General features: G+C 41.5%; 1 protein-coding gene across 1 annotated transcript; it reads right to left on the bottom strand.

Moving 5' to 3' along the window:
* Positions 6,486-19,084, bottom strand: LOC109726665 (elongator complex protein 3). Its single transcript, XM_020256415.1, has 9 exons — positions 18,479-19,084; positions 13,053-13,122; positions 12,793-12,965; positions 12,421-12,595; positions 8,985-9,151; positions 8,386-8,605; positions 8,198-8,302; positions 7,769-7,921; positions 6,486-6,975 (listed from the first exon to the last, which is right to left on the bottom strand). Exons 1-9 carry the CDS (start codon positions 18,943-18,945, stop codon positions 6,817-6,819), a joined length of 1,689 nt encoding a protein of 562 aa, XP_020112004.1. The 5' UTR covers positions 18,946-19,084; the 3' UTR covers positions 6,486-6,816.

Here is a 19,343-nt window from a genome sequence, read left to right as displayed (position 1 = left end):
TGTTTGAACAAAAGGCACAAATCGACGGGCCGTACCAGCCCTTCTTCGCAAGATTATCCGCTTTTAAAATTCTATTCCTAGCAGCTAGCCACATGAACACCTTAACTCTCAGGGGGATCTTTAACTTCCACAGGTGAGTGATTCTACAATCAAATGACCCCCCCGAAAATAATAAAATCATAAGCGCGCTGAACTGAGAACATACCGTTAGAGCTCCAACGCCAAAAGGTCGAGTCGTCATATGCGGACAGCGTGGTGCTCTGGATCAGAGCCAGAAGATGCGGTAATTCTGCCTGCTCTTCCTGCTGGCAGAGAGAAGGATCAAAGCCTGGGTTGGCACATTCCGCGAATCGGCGGAGCCAGCTGTCGACGGAGAGATGTCTGCAGGTTGAAATGGCATACAAGTTGGGAAAGCGGGTCCGCAGGGCGAAATCTCCGTTCCATCTAGCATTCCAAAATGACGTCGCCTTACCATTACCAATTGAAAATGAAACTGAAGCGAGGAAGGGTGCAGCAGTGCTGAGAAAGCCTTTCCAAATCGGGCTGCAACCCTTGTAAGGAATATGAATGCCGTGTGAAGGAGGCCTCAGCTTATAATGCTTTTGCAATAGTAGATTGACCCAGGGCCGGTCCTGAAAATTGTAGAAATTCCACAAATTCTTCATAAGTAAGGCCGAATTCATGGATCTAAGATTACGAATGCCCAAACCACCATACTGTTTAGGACGACAAACGTGCTCCCACCTAATCAGGCAGTGGAAGCCGTTGTTGAGTTTTTTACCCCTCCAAAAAAAAGCGCATCGAATTTTGTCAATAGAATTAGTGACCCAAGCAGGTAATAGAAAGAAAGAGCAAAAATAAGATGGAATACTAGTAAGAACCGAATTCAGTAGAACGAGACGACCACCCCTTGAGAGCATGAGACCCTTCCAGCCGGCAAGGTGATTGTCGATCTTTTCAATAAGAGGCATGTAGTCGGCTTTACATAGCTTCTTAGGAGATAGAGGTAAACCCAGGTAATTTAGTGGAAAATCTTTCAAGGAGCAGCCGAAATAGTTTGCCACAATTGCCGCTTGATCACTTGGCAAATTGATCAGGATTAGGTAACTTTTGCCAAAATTTATCTTTAGTCCCGAGTTAGAAGAGAAGGAGTCGACAATAATCTTGATAGCCGCCGCAGACCTGGTAGAACCATCAAATAACAGCATTATGTCGTCAGCGAATTGAAGCGTATGTAGCTGAACATTGCTGATACCTACGGCCGATATCGAATGAGAGATAACAGCCAAGTCGAGCATCCTGAAAAGCACATCAACACAAAGAATAAAGAGGAGAGGAGAAAGAGGATCCCCCTGACGGAGCCCGCGTTTGCAGGGGAAAGCCTTCCCCGGGACGCCGTTGAGAAGGACTGCCGAATTCGACGATTGCAGCAATGCTTGGATCTGACCGATCCATCGGTTACCAAAGCCCCTCGCTTTGAGGAGTGCGAAGAGGAATTGCCAGTTGATGTGGTCGAAAGCCCGCTCAAAATCAATCTTCAACACTGCCGCCCGTTCCTTAGAGGAATGTAGATGATGGATCAGAATATGAGCGCTGTTGAAGTTGTCCAGGATGAGGCGACTCTTGATAAAAGCTGCCTGGAAAGGGTTGATGAGTCAATCCATAAAAGCTTGGAGTCGGGTCGCTAGTACCTTCGAAATGAGTTTGGACAAGCTATGCACAAGACTGATTGGACGATAATCGGTAGCCGAGGAGGCCTCATTTCTCTTCGGTAGAAGGCAAACCCAGCTGGTGTTGATATCCTACAAATTGGCTGCACCATTGTGAAAGCAGTTGAAAACCTCCAAAATATCCACTTTGATAAGGTTCCAAAAACGTTGGTAGAAGATCATAGGTAGGCCGTCCGGCCCAGGAGCCTTTTCCGGAGCGCATGAGAAAACCGTCCTCTCCACCTCGTCCAAGGTAAAAAGCGAGTGAAGGCTAGAGTGGTCGAAGCGATCATCGTTGTAGATCATAAGAAGATTGATTGAATCAGTAAAGGCCCGTTCAACACCCAACTGATTGGAGAAGAATGAGAACAAATGGTTAGCAATAGGTTCGGGGGAGGAAAGGGTGGAAATGCCATCCGACAGGCGAGCAATATAATTTCTATTCCTGCGGCCGCTAGCTTTCATATGGAAAAACTTGGTGTTTGCATCCCCAGCTCTTAACCATTGCATTCTGGATCTTTGCTTCCACTTAATCTCATCTTGTAGGCATAACTCTTCATACCTCGCCTTGAGCTTCGGCCTAAGGTTGCGTTCCAAAGCAGATAAAACCCTGACCTCTTCCGCTCGGTCCAACCACTCGATCCACCAAAGACAAAGATTGGCTTGGTCTCTAATTGCAGAGGAGAGACCGGCACTCCAGGACTGAAGAGCCGACTGGATTCCCTTAATTTTGGAAGAGAAACGAGTAACGGGATCTGTCTCAGCCACAGGAGAGCTCCAAGAATTGGAGACCACATCAACAATAGTCGGGTAGCGCAACCAGAAGGTCTCGAATCTGAAAAGGTTGGGAGAAGGAATGAAAGTGTAAGCAGAGAGGAGCAGGGGCGAATGGTCAGACCGCGGTCGAGGGAGAGCTCTGAGGGTGGAGCGGGGGAAGAAGAGAAACCAGTCACTTGAAACGAAGACGCGATCCAGACGCTCAAGTGTAGGGATCCCCCTGCCATTAGTCCAGGTGAAAGCTTTGTTCAAAATGGGGAGGTCGATCCACCCGATCTCGTTCACGACTTCCCTGAAAATTAGAATTTCACCAGCACTCGAGGGCGATCCATTTTTGTCAACCACAGAGAGGAGGACATTGAAGTCTCCCAGAGCTGTCCACACACCTACAGAAAGCTCATGGATAGTCCGAAGCTCCTGGAAAAACCCAGCTTTAAGAGTGGTGTCGGTCGGACCATAAATATTAGAGACCATGAACAACTTCCTATCTACTTTTCTACGTAGCACCACATTTAGCGAATAGAGCCCAGCCCAGTCATTAACGCAATCAAAGAGAGCTGGATTCCAGGCAGATAAAAGACCTCCTCTAGTCCCCACTGCATCCAGGGTTCTAAAGTCGAGGATGTGAAAACCACAGACGGAGCGAAACTTGTCAAGGGAGATTGACGAAAGCTTCGTTTCTTGGACACAGACCACACTACACTTACAGTTCCGAATAACAGACTTGACAATGGTGCATTTGGTTGGGTCATTAAGGCCCCTGACATTCCGAGACAGAAAACGAAAAATTCTATTCCGAGCCATAAAAAAAGAAAAAAGACACCCCCGAGATTCCACCAAAAGAGCTACACAGAAGTTGCATTCGCTCCCCTAGCTCGAGCTCCCTCCCTCGGACAGGAAGATCCCACGCCTTGGTCCACAATCCCACAGGAGGCCTTAACCCTTTGTATCTCCTCAGGTGTAAGGGGGAACGCGTGATCCCTGGTTCTCGCGGAGTCCTCGTCGCACCCAGCTGCAGCAACCGAAGCAGGGGGAAGCAAACTAGCAGAGACCTGCCGCACGTCGCACCCAGCTGCAACATCCGAAGTAGAAGGATGCAACCTAGCAGACGCTTGTCTAGCAGGAGGCTTGTCGCACCCAGCTCTAACATCCGAAGCAGAAGGAAGCCACCTAGCAGAGACCTGTCGAGAAGGAGGCTGGTAGAGATGGTCCGCCGAGAAGGAGGCTACCGAGGAGGAGGAACTGGATAGACGGGCGGGCTTGGAAGCAAATTTAGCCAACTTGAATTTTTTGCACAAGATTTCCTGTGCCCTCAGCACCGCTGTTTTCCTCTTGCCTTTGTTCTTTGTTGCGAGGTGCAAGCTTCGACGGTAGCACAGCAACTTCCCTGCAGCGAGGCGAGGCAGACCGATTGGGTTGGACTGAAGACATGGGCGCGGGTCCAAAGCCGTAGGAATAGGCTCCGCGGGCCCTTGGCTCGCTGAATGATCCAGCACAGGGAAAGTGGGTTCCCTGGGCCCTAGGCCCGCTGGGCCAGAGAAATCGAGAACTGCCCCTCTGTGTGCCGAGCTTGGAGAAGGCTCGACCACAACTGCATCCCCCACCCTGAGTTGTGGCTGAGTCTGCTGAATCGGAATAATCGGGTGGTTCAGGTCAAGTTGACTCCCAGCCTCCAGCGTGTCAACCGGCGCAAAAACCAGTGGACAAACAGGAGAGTCGCGTACCAACGGACAAACAGGAGAGTCGTGTACCTCATAGACAGGGACAAGGCTCGAGGCAGCAGCTTGCGTGTACGGGTGGAGAACCCGTTTGCCCTATTTTTGAACATTTTTGCTCTGTTGTTCTTGCCCTATAAATCTGCATCCTGTGTTACTATTTGCTTTTCCTCACATGTTCCCAATAATAAAATGTAAATACTAGAACCATCATAGATAAATTTTCTTAATGAATAAAAGATCATAAATGGCAACTTCAAGAGAGAAGACTATGAATCACTTCAAAACATAGAATGAAAAGTATAATAAAGAAAAAGAAAAAAGAGAATCACCTGAAATAGCTTAAAATGCTTAGCAGCTTTTAGCACATTTAGTGAAGTAGCTAAATTTTTTAAGATCGATGTAAGGGGCTCCAATGTTCAGCATCCACCCCCTCATCATATGTGCCCCCTCCTAGCTGAGATCTAGTGTAGAATGTATCCTATACTGAAGACTTAGAAAAAGATTCAAATTGCAAATGAAGAGACAATGAAGCAATATATATGCTTTTAGTAATTTGCAAATAAAGAGTTAGATCTAGCCAGTTTTTTCCATAGTGCGCGAGCTCGCATCCGCGCTGGCTCGCGCCCGCGTGGGCGTGCGGGGCAAAGGATGGAGAAGAGGGAGCCGGAGATGGCCCTGGGGGCCAAATTATAAGTTTACAAAAAAAAAAAAAAAAACCCGGGCTGCGTGAACTCGCGCCCGCGCCCGCGCTCGTGCCGCCCGCTCACGCCGCCCGTTCGGACGTTGTGGGCCCCACCGAAGCCCCGATCACGGAGAGGGCTGCCCCGATCAAAGGTAGCCAACAAATAGGGCTAGGAGGGAGGGGCTGGGAGAAGGAGAAGAATGGAGGAGTTGCGGTTATGTGAGGGTGAGAGAGTGAGGGAGGCATGCGGAAAAAAAAATTTGAGGGTACTGGAAGCATGGGAGAGGGGTATAGAGGGGAGTACGGGGTAGCAGCATGGGAGGGGGGTATGGAGGGGGTTACGGGGAAGGGAGAGGTAGGTGACCTACCATGTAGGGGAGGGGTATGGGAGGAGAAGTGCCCCAAACCACAAGGAGAACCCACGCCGGACCATGCATCTAAGCATGTGCGATGGAGGAAAAGACCTGGCCCACACCGCCGACGGCACAACGCCGCCCTCCCGCTTGTACAGAAAGCCGGACGGGACAGCATACGTGGGCGAGAGCAGAAGAGAGGGCGCCATACCGTACGGAACCGCGGCTGCGCAGCGAAGACGTAGAGGACGAAGGGAGAGCAAAGGGGGGGGACGTCGCGTCGTACGGAAAGATGGCTGCGTTCTCAACGGAGGATGGCGTTCCTGAGAGAGAAGGCGCTGCGTTCCCGAGAGGGAAGGGAGACCATCGCAGCGAAGGCGAAGAGGAGCGAAAAGTCGCAAGACCCCCATCGAATACGGGGAGGGCTTTGTTAGGGTTTCGGATTCATAAGCTCATATTGATAGATGATTGATTGATGATATTGATATTGATAATGATTGATCGATATAAATTAAACCTTATTTTGTAATTATTTAATTATAGTATTTCATGTTGATTTTTGAGAATTTGTGTTATTATTATATTTTTTGCATTTTCTTTTTTACACTTGTATTTTTTTTTTTCTAAATTTTAAGTGCTATTTGTTAAAAAGAAAATATTTTGTACTAATTCTTTCGAATTTATTGTGCGGTTATATTTTGCTTACTTATTAAATTAAAATTTATCATTAAGTGTCAATTTAACAAAAGAGAACTTTAAACACTTTTTTTTAAGAATTAAACTTTCATGAAATCAAACAATGAAAGTGTTTAAATTTAATTTTGAAAGCACTTGCATCATTCCAAACAAAAAATAAAAGTGAAATTTAAGTAAAGATGGGCCTACAAAGAACATAAGTTAGCTCCGTATTACAACTTCACCAATCGAAATAGGAATGTCAGCGAATCGAAATCGGGTCGGATTTTTAAAACTTGAACTCGACTATCAAACCTAAAACCCCAACCCAAATCCAAATCCTACGAATTTTAAAAATCCATATCCAAATCCGACCGAACCCAAAATCCAGAACCCAAACCTGAAATAATTATTTCTTTTTACAATATTTCAAAATATATTACATTAAATCTATATTTTTAAAATTCAGGTAGTGTAGTACGATCAAAATCCATACCTGAATATAAATCCGCCGCATTTTCGTTTTTGACTGCTATATCCGAAAATATATCCATTTAGTATCAGAAAAATCCAGTACATTCGAATTCGGGCTTGAATAAAATTTGGAATATCCATACCAATTGACATCCCTAAATCCAAACACCCCAAACTCTACAAAGCCCACACAGTATGGGGCGGTTATGTGAAAATGTGCATTTATACCTCTCGAGTTAAAAAAAAAAACTCAACAGAGCTAACTCTGGATTTAAACTAGAGAACACCTCTGCCACAATTAAACAAATTCAAAGATGAGCAAACTATTTCTGTTCGTAATGACCTCGCGCACTAATTATACATTGACCTTTCCATAAAAATCTTACAAAATCTTTACAGAATACAAAAGTAACGACGCAAAACAAAAGTTATACTAAACATTTCACCATGTAGGGTCCTTCGAGTTCATAACCAAGTTTGCGGTAGTAGTGACGAGTTCCAACACCAGATATTACAGCCAGTTTCGTGGACCGATGCTCCCTACGAGCAATGCGCTCTGCTTCTTCCATCAATAGTGTTCCGTAACCCTGTATGTGACGGGAGAAAAAGTTTTTAAATAATGAAGTTCAGGATAAATGACCTTTAGATTTCTCTAAACTAAACCTATAATTTGCAAATACCAACAAAAACGGCGTCTAACAACAAACTTCAAATTGGACAATCTCTGAATAATAGCCATTTCAAACAAGAAAGAACCAAGAAAAGGACATGCTTGAATTACACCTAGGGCTCTTTTGAATTGTGTTGCATGCGGTTTCACAGTTGTGATTAGTAATCATGAAAGCTTAATTATCCTATTATTTTGAATAGCCGATTCCACCGGTAAGGTGATGCATCAGATCCTCGAAGAGTGGGATTTTTTTTATTTCTTTAACCCACTCGTCAACAACTTATCATGCTACTTTTGACTATCCCATGTGAAAACAATTAAAGCTACACAGGATACTGTATTAAGCCATTCCCCAATATGCGGCAACAAGGCATGAAGCCATACAATGTGAATGGAGGCAAGGAGGCTTTTGAGGTCCATATCATATGACTACGAGTTATAGCAGTCTTAGTGAATTTGTTTAGCGTCTCGGAGTAGTCATCTTGCGACTCATGATTGTAACAGCTTTTATAAGATACATACCACCTTGGGGTATTATTTACAGTGCATATTTCTTCAGCATCTATATCGATGCCAATTATGTAATACTTACACAAGTAGATTTATACCGTACAAGCTAGAAAGCTGAATGTCTCTTTCATATTTCACTATACTAAGCAAATGTGGGAACAAGAGAAGTGTGGACAGCAGAAAATAAAAAAACAAATTACCTGGTGCTGCAGCTTGTCAGCCTCACGTCCGTGCACTGGTACAGCGGTTCCATAAACATGAAGTTCACGAACAATAGAGCACCTCCCAACAAGCTCAGGGCATGTTACATTGCGGCCACATTTACGTAAGCGTAACAGACCAACAAGAATATCCTGAAAAAGAAGAAAATGCACAGAAGAGAAATAAATTGCACTAAACCATTGAAACACGGACGAGCAGAGCCATGTATCAGATTATAATGACAAATCTACAGCAAAAGCTAATTGATCTGACAGAAACAAAAAAGTAACGCTCAACTTCAAAATCAAATAGGCAGAAGGAAAACAAAGGAAAATTTTACTGAAGTGTCACAAATCATAAGAAAAACAGTAAGTTGATTTGCACTGCCACCAAAAAGAATTTGATAGAGATTAGCTTTCATTAACTACCTGGCGAGTATCTTCATAAGAGAGAAAGGTCTCCCAACCCTCATTTGCAGCATACTCACGCCGCACGAGCTCAACTTCTTCAGGCTTAATTTTGTGGTGGATGTCCTGAAAACAAGTGTCAGGGAAAAAGATAAAAAATGATATAACCATTCCGTGAATAGACTAGTAATTAGGAAACATCGAAGGACCTGAATTCCAGCTTCGCGTGTTCTAACATCTCGGCACTTTAACCCCAAATCCTCCATGCGAGCCAAAGCAAGCTCTCGCAGATTGCCTTTCTCAACTCCAGAAGTGACGAGGGGCATAGGGATATCCCTCTGGACTCTGTACACACGCGTCCATGGTGGCACCAATGATAGAATTCTTGCGACAATATCTACCAGGAGTTCCGGTGGGTAATTTCTGTACCTGTAACACAGAAGTAACAGAACTGCTAGGAACATTAAGTCCAATAGTGACTCTAGGTCTATGAAATGTGGAATAAGCCTGACAACACAAGAAAGAACTTATCAATTCAAGTTGCTTGTTTACCGAAATCAATCATAATTAACAGTAATGGATAAAAATTGAATATTTCTCAATTATTTTTTCTGTCTTCTAGTTCAAAATTAATTGTTCACTTCTGGACAGAATGTACTCTTTCTCAATATGTAAGTCAAAGAAGCAACAGTTTCCACTGATGATCGCACAAATCCATTAGAATACACATAGCAACCTCCATACGAGGATTTACATGGTACATATACATATCCTTTAATAGACGCTGAATGCAACAGAAACCCATTACCTGCCAGTTTTCCATAGCTCATACAGACCAGTTCCACGAATTACAAGGGTCGGATAAATCTTAAGCCCATCGGCCCGAAAAGCTGGGCTCTCAAAAAATTCTCGAAAACTTTCCATATCTCTTTCAAATCCAACATTCGGCAGATCTGGCATCATGTGCGCAACAACCTGGAAAACAAGTAAGGTAAGTTAACAAACAGGAATTTCTAGATGTTGCTGTAAACAAAGATCATAAACTTGTACATAACAATGTATGATGAAAATTCTCCGGAGAAAAAAATAAGCGTTACTGAATATCATAGCAGTTGATGTATCCTTAGCAGGTTATACAGCATTACACATGAGGTAAAACGGAACAACGTTAACAAGTAAAAGAATTGAACTATGCATAATCCCCAGTAAATTAGTAGTTTTCACGGAAAATATGACATGAGTTTTAGGGATATAACATTCACAGAAATGAAAAGATTAAAAAATAATAATCATAGACATCAACACTAACAAGTAAAAGAACTGTAGTATGCATCACAGATGGCAAGCCCATCGGAATAGGACAATTGTTAAAATATTTACTTGTAACGACCCAACACACCAACACTAATAACTCGTTGGGCCCTAACCACTGCCCAAAATGCTTAGACCCGGTTATTTTTTCTAAGGATTCCCACCCTTATATACTTATGCTATATGAGTTTTTTATCCAATGTGAGATTAAATCTGGGGTGTCACAAACTCCCTACCTTTAAAGCCCTGATGTCCTGATCAGGCTCAATCACACAACCACACACAAGATCACCAAGCCATGTGAGACCTCGTCTCACACTTTCGGCTGCCTGACCTACTCTGATACCGAACTGTAACGACCTGACCAACTAGTCCAATAACTCTTTGGACCCAAACCATTGACCCAAAATGCTTAAGCCCGATTATAACTTATAGGAATATCCACCCTTATATACCCAGGCTGCATGGATTTTCTATCGAATGTGGGACTAAACCTATGGTGTCACATTACTCTTCGTAAAGTTAGGCCCTTGGTCAACAAAGAGTGCAAAGTTTGGCTAGAGCAGAAAGTTGAAGTGAGCTTCTGAGATCCAAAAGCGAAAGCTCCAACCAGAATTTTCTTCTTCTCAGCTTCAGCCAGAAGCTATTAGGATGATTCAAAAACTAGGATCACTTTCAGTAACATTTTATACTTACTCAAACTCGAATTCTGAGCAATTGAATAGGCCTTCAGATGGTGCCACGACGGAAGTTCTGCAAATTTGTAATCTAGAAACAAAAACTAAAACTAAACAAAACTAAGTAGCAGTTTTTTCACTACCTTTTTTTTTTTTTTTTTTTTGTAGAAAGAAGATGCTCGTCTGCATCCAGCCAAAGCACATTGCAAGCTAACCAACAATAACAAGGATAGAGAAGTCAACAGGTTGGCACATTTAATCNGGGGGGGGGGGGGGGGGGGTTGGGAGGAAGAGGGACCGAACAAGGCCCAAGTGTTCAGGACTTCTTGAACAGCAGCTCTACCCAAACAACTATAGTCAAATCCAACTAGACAGGCCCATAAATTTTTTTGTGCAGACAGAGAATAAAATAAAGGTTGTAAAACATTCATTTACTATATGATCCAGTAACCACAGAAGACACAAGTTCGATACATACCACAAAAACAATTGTGTGCATCATTATGCTTATATGTTTTTCCTTTATTTGGCATGATAGTTGTCAGGTTCAGAACAGTCAAGTGAAATCCATTTCATTTTGTCTTCCACCTCTCATTATACTTTCTTCTTTTAAGAGTTTGATATAAAGCTTCGTGCGATGCCCAAGTAACCAAATTATAGCCCTCCTACTTAGAAAGCCATGCGTGAACATGTCATTCAGCATGATTCTTTTGTTTACTTAAAAGGGACATCTAAAATTTTGTCGATTGCAAGTATAAAACAGGTCCGCATAGCATATGCAGCAGGTAAAAAAAAAAATCCTTTTTCAAATATGATAAATCACAACAAACATCCTCATCAAACAGATAACTTGTTTTTACATCCAAGCAGGTCAGGAGTGTAGTTTCCTACCAACTACATGCAAAAGCAGCTAATCAATTTTAACAACAAGACTTTGTTCAAAACACTAACTTGACTTCTGTAAGAAAGAGTGTTATGATCAGGTTTTAATTCGTATTAGATTAGGGTTTTCAATCCTAGCAGATTAGGGTTAACTTCTACAAGAGATAATCAGCACAATGCAAATTATGCACGGATATACAAGGACATAAGTATAATTAGTTTCTAGCAGTGAATGAAATATAGAACCACGGATATAAGTGCCCATCGACATGGGTCGTGCCCACCATGATGTATTGTGCTGACAAAGGTATTGGTAAAATACGACTTCCGTGCCGATGACACAACTCAAAAGCCTTTTTTGATAAAATTAGCAAGAAATTAAAGCAATAAAATAAAAAAAATATTCTAAATACAACTAGATTATACTACAGCCAAAGAAAAAAAAAAATCTTTATTCCAAAATGCGTCGGTGCACAGGTATTGTTTCAATGACGTAAATTGGCACAGCACCATAAGGCAAGTGCCCCATAAGGCAAGTGCCCGGCACGCCCTCATGCCTCAGCACTTGGATCCTCCAGAATATCAGAGTTTGGATACATATAAAACCCAAAATACATAATGATGAAGCAAACCAAAAAGGAAACAAATGTATTTCCAAAATAAACAGAAACTTATTGCATATATTGGAGAAAACGTCAGAAAGAGAGAGAGGGTCAGTACAAAGGACGATGGATTATATCGTGACGACTCAGCACACACGGCTGTCAGCCAATAGAATCTGCACATTCTCTAAATATGCAGTTCCGAAATTGAACAAGAAGAATGCCCTTCCCAGCAATAACTTTGAGATATTTCTACAGTAGAAAATATTAACTAAACAAGGAAAAGACAGCAATATAAAATTGCTCAAACTAAACCAAGCCACCCCAAGGACATATTTCCCGCTGAAAGGCTTGGTAACATTATACACTTGTTTGTTCTTTCTTTCCACAGCAAATTGGCATACCGACTTTCTTTTTTTAAAAAAAAAGTCGAATACGTCAACTTGCTGTTGGTACAACTGTAGATGAATGCACACATAGTCACTGTCACAATTTCTATGTTTAATGAAGATAGATTATAGACCACATCACCACAACAGTCCAACAAAGAGATCTGTCAAAATATTCATATTTTTTATTTCTATAGATCAAGACTAGTCTAATTCATTAAAACACAATGTCACTGAAGACTCATCACCATCCATCTACACATCCAAAACAGCTTTTGAACTAACTAGGATATCGTGATATTCAATACCTAATGACATCAATCCATGTTATATGCTTGTGCCGTATCTAAAACATTTAAAAGGCATAGAGCAGTAATGCGCACCTTAAAACCCGCATCTTTTGCTAAACAAAAGCAATCAGCAACAGCAGCTACTGTATGACCTCTATTTGTATCACGAGCAACATCTTCGTAAGTGCTTTGAACTCCTATTTCCAGTCGGGTACAACCGTAAGACAGCATTTGACGCAAATGTGGGCCCAGACAGTAATCAGGTCTTCTGTGCTCAATCAATAAAGCAATATCATCAGATGGTTCTCAATAACTTATGACTTAATAAACAATACCAATGGTGCAGCATGAATATCATTAAATAAAAAGATGAGAGTACGGTTGTTTATTTGGAGAATATGAAAGCAATAAAATAGTATATCATTTAAGCACATATGCAAGCACAGCAAATTACTGGTTTCTTACGTCTCAATTGTCATGCCAATACATTTGATGGCACTATGCTCTGAATAAGAAACAGCCTCCTCAACATTAGCAGAAGTATGCCCAGATAGAGCATCATGGAGATTTCTGATAAAATAATCACGATAGTCTGCAGGCAATGACATGAAAGTTCCTCCCATCAAAATGAACTCAACCTGCATATTGCAGACAATCAAACATAAGATACAAGCAAATACTTTCGCATGTTATGATGTAAATATGCAATTCAATTCAAAGAAAACCTTATCCACACTATGGCCTAGCCTTTTAAGCTGATCTATTCTGCTTCTAGCTTGGACATACGGATTGTACCTGCAGACATAAGACTATTTAAGATCAGTTCAATAATAGCCCAAAAATAGCTTGAGAAATTTGCAAATTTGCAATGGAAAAAGGGAATTCAACGCATGAATATCCTCACAAAATCAAATGGTATGTAAATAATCTAAGGAGTCATTCAATTAAATGGAGTTGTAAACTTGTAATATAGTTATAGGAGTCATTCAATTAAATGGAGTTGTAAACTTGTAATACAGTATAACTAAAGATACATGCATTTGACCTGGCAGTATATGCAATTACACCCATCTTGCTTGTTGCTTGTAATGTGTAGATAAGAATGATCCAACATATTGATGTTGTGTTTAGTTGCAGGTAGTTGAAAACCGCAGTTCCAAATTTTGTCATCCTATAACAGGAAAACTACCCCCAATATAGAGAAACATATGCGTGTTTTTCTTTTTTAAAAAAAGAAGTGGTTGGGTAGATAACATTACTTGTAGTGTAAAATTACTTTCGCCAATTCTCACAAGTGGAACCGCAGCAATCAAACAGCCCAAAGTCATAAGATTAAACTAGAATTTGTGTTAGAACAAAGGCGGAAAAGATCTAATTCGTCGGAAGCGAAAATACCAAAAGAGATCCGAGAAAAAGAGAAGAAAAATAAAGCACACAATATTTACGTGATTCGGCCACCGGCCTACATCCATGGGTGAAGACGGAGAGGAGAACTTCATTATAATCAAAGTAGTGTACAAAATATGCCTCTCGCAAAACCCTAATCCCAAAAATACACCAGTTCTCCCTTTCATCTGCCGCACCAAATTAATAGAATAAAGGGTATAATTATAATAGTGGCTAAATTCTAATACAACTAGGAATACAAACCTACTAAGATTAAGAATATCTCAGGCAAAACATGGTACTCTTTCTACGACTACATTAGTACTGAAATGTTTTCCAAATGAATAGTTGGTAAATTATTTGACAATAATATTAGGTATAATCTTAACTTAATGTGATAATCAAAATAGAATAGGGTTAGAAAATCTTGCGGTTCTAGAATTCGAGGCATATCTAACAATCTTCACCTCAGATTGAATTCTCTATCTTCTCCACCAAAATCCCAAAAACTCCTAAAGTGCTATTGCACATGCGAACAAGTTAACGGAATACTTGAACTTGATCACCTAAAAAACTTAAATGAGAAAATCCGCGGGATTCTTTGAAGTGTCAATCTTCTCATTCTCCAACTACGCCTGTTGCAACCTCTGCTGCATCAGAACAGCAACTTGCCGTAGAGCGAAACTGTTGGAGTGATCAAACTACTCGATCTCAAATTTGGTCGACGTCTTGAACACCCAAAAAAAAAACTCCTGAAGTGCTGTTGCACATGTGAATCAAGTTTACAAAGTACTTGAACTTGATCACCAAAAAACTTAATGAGCAAATCTGCAGGGTTCTCTGAAGTGCCAATCTTCTCATTCTCCAACTACGCCTTTTGCAACCTGTGTTGCATCAAAACGACAACTTGCCGTAAAGCAAAACTGCTGGAGCGATTAAATTTCTCGATCTCAAATTTCGTCAACATCTTAAATACCCAAACGAACAATCCGGCTCTATACCAGTTTGTTAAAATCGGAACGGTGAAAAGTAGATATAGAAAAATACTTAATGTAGGAAGAGAAAAGAAAAAGGAAAGAGCACACCAAGATTAACATGGTTCGACCACCGGCCTACGTCCATGGGCAAAGACGGAGCAAAGACTTTATTAATGTCGAAAGGCGGAGTACAAGAAGATCTCTCAAAGAGCCCCAAAATCAAAATAAATAATTCGATGCACACTACCGCATACGGGACCTTCATACCGTGCGCCCATACAATATGGCTCGGCTCTACCTCTTGAATTGGCTAGGTGCAATTACATGAGTCCCCTCAAGCAAACACCAACAGCAACCTTATTAATTAGAGCATGTCTTCTTTAATTTCAGTCCTCGGCTTCATTAGCTTGGCCGCAACATGTATATATAATACAAATCTGCAAATTAGAGTCTAATTCAACTCCTAAATACAAGTCTAATTCTTATTCAATTAGGATTAGCCTCTTACTTATAATCCATAAAACCCAAACTAATCTAAATTATCTTATCCCAATTAGATTAGGATTTAACTTCAATTTAGATAACTACAAATCTAAACCAAATATAACAATATGAAAATCTCATATTTCAAGATTAAGGTAAGAATCCTTTTTCTTCTTTCTTAGAAAGTAATGACATCAACTTACAATTTGCAATTAGAAATAGACATGATCAAAGAACTAAAATTACGTATATGTTCTTACACAGACTTCCATATATGTCTATAAATGAGGGAATAAAAATTCTGGGCCTATCAAGTTTTTTGCAGCATCTACCCCTCTATTCATACACTTCTTAGAATACTCTTTCTTAAATTGAATCTCACAATCACATTAGAATTGATGTCAATCATATGGAAACTTTTGTGCAAAATACATTTAGAGTGTTTGGATTGGGGATAAGGGGAGGGATAACCCCTTATCCCCCTTTTATACCCAAACGCAAATTTTTTATCCGAGAATAGTAATTCTTAGGTACCTAAAATAAGCTGGTATAATTATCCCCACCAACACCTCCATTTTCTATATATAACTACCCACTATTTTTCTTATTCCATATTATCTATCCAAACGCTATTTTTCTTATCCCCGGGAACAACCCAATTTTCATCCAAGCGCTATTTTGCTTATCCCCATACTTGTACCTATCCCTGCAATAGCTAGTTCTTGCTTATACCCGAACCAAACGCTACCTTAATGAACTATAAGTGCCCATTCTTTGATCCTGACAAGCCCACTAGTACCAAATATAAGATCCTCCATCGTTCATATCTCTCTCTCCCCCCTCTCTCTAGCGCCCACACACATATCAAAAGGAATCGCATAATGAAGTGTCATCTCCCTTATTCTTGCTCCAACTTCCTTCTCTTGATATTACAAATGAACCCTCCGACTCTTTATTGCTTACTTGAATGCTTGATATTACAAAGGAACTCTCTAACTCTTTTGTGCTTAATTGAATCTCTCTCTCTCTTATACGAGCGCACACAACACCAACACACAAAGATGTGTGAGGAATCACACAATAAAATCGATTATATAATCACCAGAAGTATCATCTCTCCTCCTCCACTCTTTATAGTTTGAGCTTCTGCTTCTCGATAGTGCCATCAAACTCCCCAATTAGTTGGTGATGCTTGATTGGATGTTGGTTAAGAAATATGAATGAAGAGTCTTTCTTTCAAGTGATAGGTCATAATTATTGGTCACTATAAATCAAACTATTATTGTTTTCTTTATTATAGCACTATAGCAGATTATTTGCGAATAAATAATGGAGGAGTGCAACAAAGGTTGGAGTTGTTATTATTGTCTGATTTGTTTCATTATTGTTCTTAGGGATTTTCAATCTTAGCATCAGAATAAGAGAGCAGGTCAAAGCCGCAAAGAAATGCTAGTTTGGTTAAGCGTGGTAGTGGCCCTAGCATGGTCTTATTCGAGAATGTAGATTGTAGAACTAGCCATTGAGCTTTCTTGCCTTGGCAACTTGGTCCTGGGCCCTTCGACCTTGGTTCAAAACTTACTCTCCTTAAGACTTTGGAAGGGATAGAAACAAGTCCCAAAGGATTCAATAGAAATATTTTTTTTGTTTTCTAAGACAAAATATCCCCCCAATAGCTAGAAAAGATAGGGTATTGGGATTCATTTTGGTCCATTTTTTATTTAAATTTTTATAAAATTATATAAAAAACAGAAAAAAAAAATACTCCGGTACGTCCAAACCAAGTGGCCACGCTACGCTGCTGATTTAGGAAAGCCGGCCCGACACAACAAGGCATAGTTTTAGTCCTGTGCAATGCCAAATCGGTCTCAGATCTATTTCAGCATGGTTGACTGCGAATCATGTTGGCACGGCACAGGTAAATGTGGGTCATAGCAGCATGGCACAGCCCAGTGCCCACATTACACCCTTAGCCTTATTTAAACATTAAGGAGCAACAACTACTTTGCAAATAACATAATAGATTTATATCAGATAAATAGTCTCACTCCTAAGTTATATTCACAAGATTGACTTTCTGACTAAACCATATACAGGATTAAACCAGTACAGTGGTAACATTTCATATTAGTAAAAGAAAGAAACAAAAGAATCATAGATTCAAATCATTATTACCGTACTTGTAGTTAGGAGGTTTATTTAACATCACAAAAAACCATCCACCAACATTCAATTTTATAAGGTTGGAGCTCAAAAAACAAAAAATCGGTAAGTTGCATTGGTTGTCTCTACAATGTTAAACATGCCTTTAGAAAAAAATGATTTATCAAGTTAGAAGGCACAACTTCTATAATTGCAGCATTTAACTTCACTGCATAAGAAACTATTGCCTACACCCAACACACCACGTCAGTTATACACTACAGCACTACACTGATAAAAATTAAGCACATCAGCCGCTACAAGAGCAAAAGAAACACAGACAGATGTTGACCCAACATAACCTTTAACCATGATGGGAATCCCATTCAAAATTCAAATGCCCTTACGAGTAGGGTAGATGGTTCATAATTGCAATCCGCAAGTATAAGGAGTCGAGAGATCAATCATGGGAAGTACGAAGAAATTTGTCGGCACCGCATACTATGCAGCAGGGAGTAGTTGGAGCAAATCTATGGTTGTTAGTTCTGTCACGTATTCCTTCTATTGTCTATACTACCTGCCTTCCTTTTGTTTTCTATCTCCAATCAAAAGAAAGTAAGCTAGCAAGAGCCACAAATGTATTTTTAACACCATCTTTCTTTAAATACCTGCCGGTGCTCTATGTTTTTCATTTGAATAAGCCAAAAATGCCTTCTTACGGAAAGAGTTGGCTATGTTATAGGAAACAGGAAAAAAAAAATTGTTAGTGTGGTTATTTGGCACCAATTATGGTTTCAAATATACCAAGAAATCTTTGATTAACTGTACTCCCAGTACGAAATCAGGGCTTCGCCACATGGCGTTATTCGATCAATGATGAAAGAGGGCAATTCATAGGGCGAGGCCGTACTTTGAGATAGGATGCGAGTGTATATCATTGTAAGTGCGAACAATCTTATGATTACTAACAGCAGTTTCATCTTGCTTGCTGTGGTTGTGGTAATCTTGAATATGACCTAATATTGCTGGTATTGTGTATGTACAGCATGCAAATTATTTCGATCCAGAATTCGGTATTCTACATATAACAGAAAAAAGAAGCCTTTTCGCATGCATATAAGAGAATTCAAAATTGAGGGGTTAGGGATGGAGAGAGAGAGAGAGACCTGGCTCGGATGGCTCGCATGCTGGTGGGCTCATAGCCGGTGTAGGACTGGGTGCTGTACTCGAAGTCGGAGTCGGGGCCGCCGGGGCAGTAGACGCAGATGTTGCCGGTAGTGGCGATGTGGGGGCAGCGGTGGGGCTTCGACATGACGGCGACGACGGCGATGCCGGAGGCGGTGCGGACGGGCTTGGCGCGGAGGCGGGGGAGGAGGGCGGCGCGGTCGGCCTCGGGGACGGCGGCGATCATCTCCACCAGCTTGGGGGCGCGGGCGAGGCCGTACTTGCGGCACGCCGCGGACTTGAGCGCGTTCAGGTCGACGTCCTCGCCGCGCCGCGAGCGCTCCGCCATGGCGGAGACGATCTCCGCGATGGCGCGGACGCGCGCCTCCTCCTCGGAGAACCCCGGGGGGAGGGAGACTACGCCGCCGCGCCCGGGGGCAGGCTTCTTCCTCGGCTCCGCCGACGCCATCGGCGGCGGCGAGGGGGAGAGGCGGGGAGCGGAGACGGGCTAGCTTCTCTTTCTAGTTTCGACAGCAGCAGGAAGGAGAGCTTTTGGCGAACGAAGTCGGCTCCACGGCTTGTGTGCTTATTATTATGTACACTACTAGCGAGCCGCACTATGCCACAGATATATAAAATGGAATAGGCTTCCCATACAACATACAACTTGAGAATTAATGGTTGAGATTAAATTAAATATTTATTAAGAATTGGTATAGTCTCACCATCTTTTCCCATATTCAACGCATTCCCTCCGAAGCTTTCTATTTCATGCTCTGTGAGCTCTGAGCTCTCTGTCTTTTACTCTCGCCTCTGTCTCACGCTCTCGCCTCTCTCCATCGGGTAGAAGTTCGCCTCTCACGCTGT

The sequence above is a fragment of the Ananas comosus genome, linkage group 21 (genome assembly GCF_001540865.1).
Source record: "Ananas comosus cultivar F153 linkage group 21, ASM154086v1, whole genome shotgun sequence".
In the NCBI taxonomy this organism is placed as follows: Eukaryota; Viridiplantae; Streptophyta; class Magnoliopsida; order Poales; family Bromeliaceae; genus Ananas; species Ananas comosus.
Note: the sequence above shows the minus strand (reverse complement) of the source record. Positions and strands in the feature narration are given on the sequence as shown.

Bases quoted from the DNA above. Each gene is read 5' to 3' on its own strand.
- LOC109726665 (XM_020256415.1), bottom strand. From the start codon at position 18,945: ATGGCGTCGGCGGAGCCGAGGAAGAAGCCTGCCCCCGGGCGCGGCGGC. The intron at 7,922-8,197 runs GTAGTTAATGAA...CTTCTTTTTCAG, and splicing joins CTTATGAAGATACTCGCCAG to GATATTCTTGTTGGTCTGTT. The intron at 6,976-7,768 runs GTAATTTGTTTT...CGTCACATACAG, and splicing joins CTGACAAGCTGCAGCACCAG to GGTTACGGAACACTATTGAT.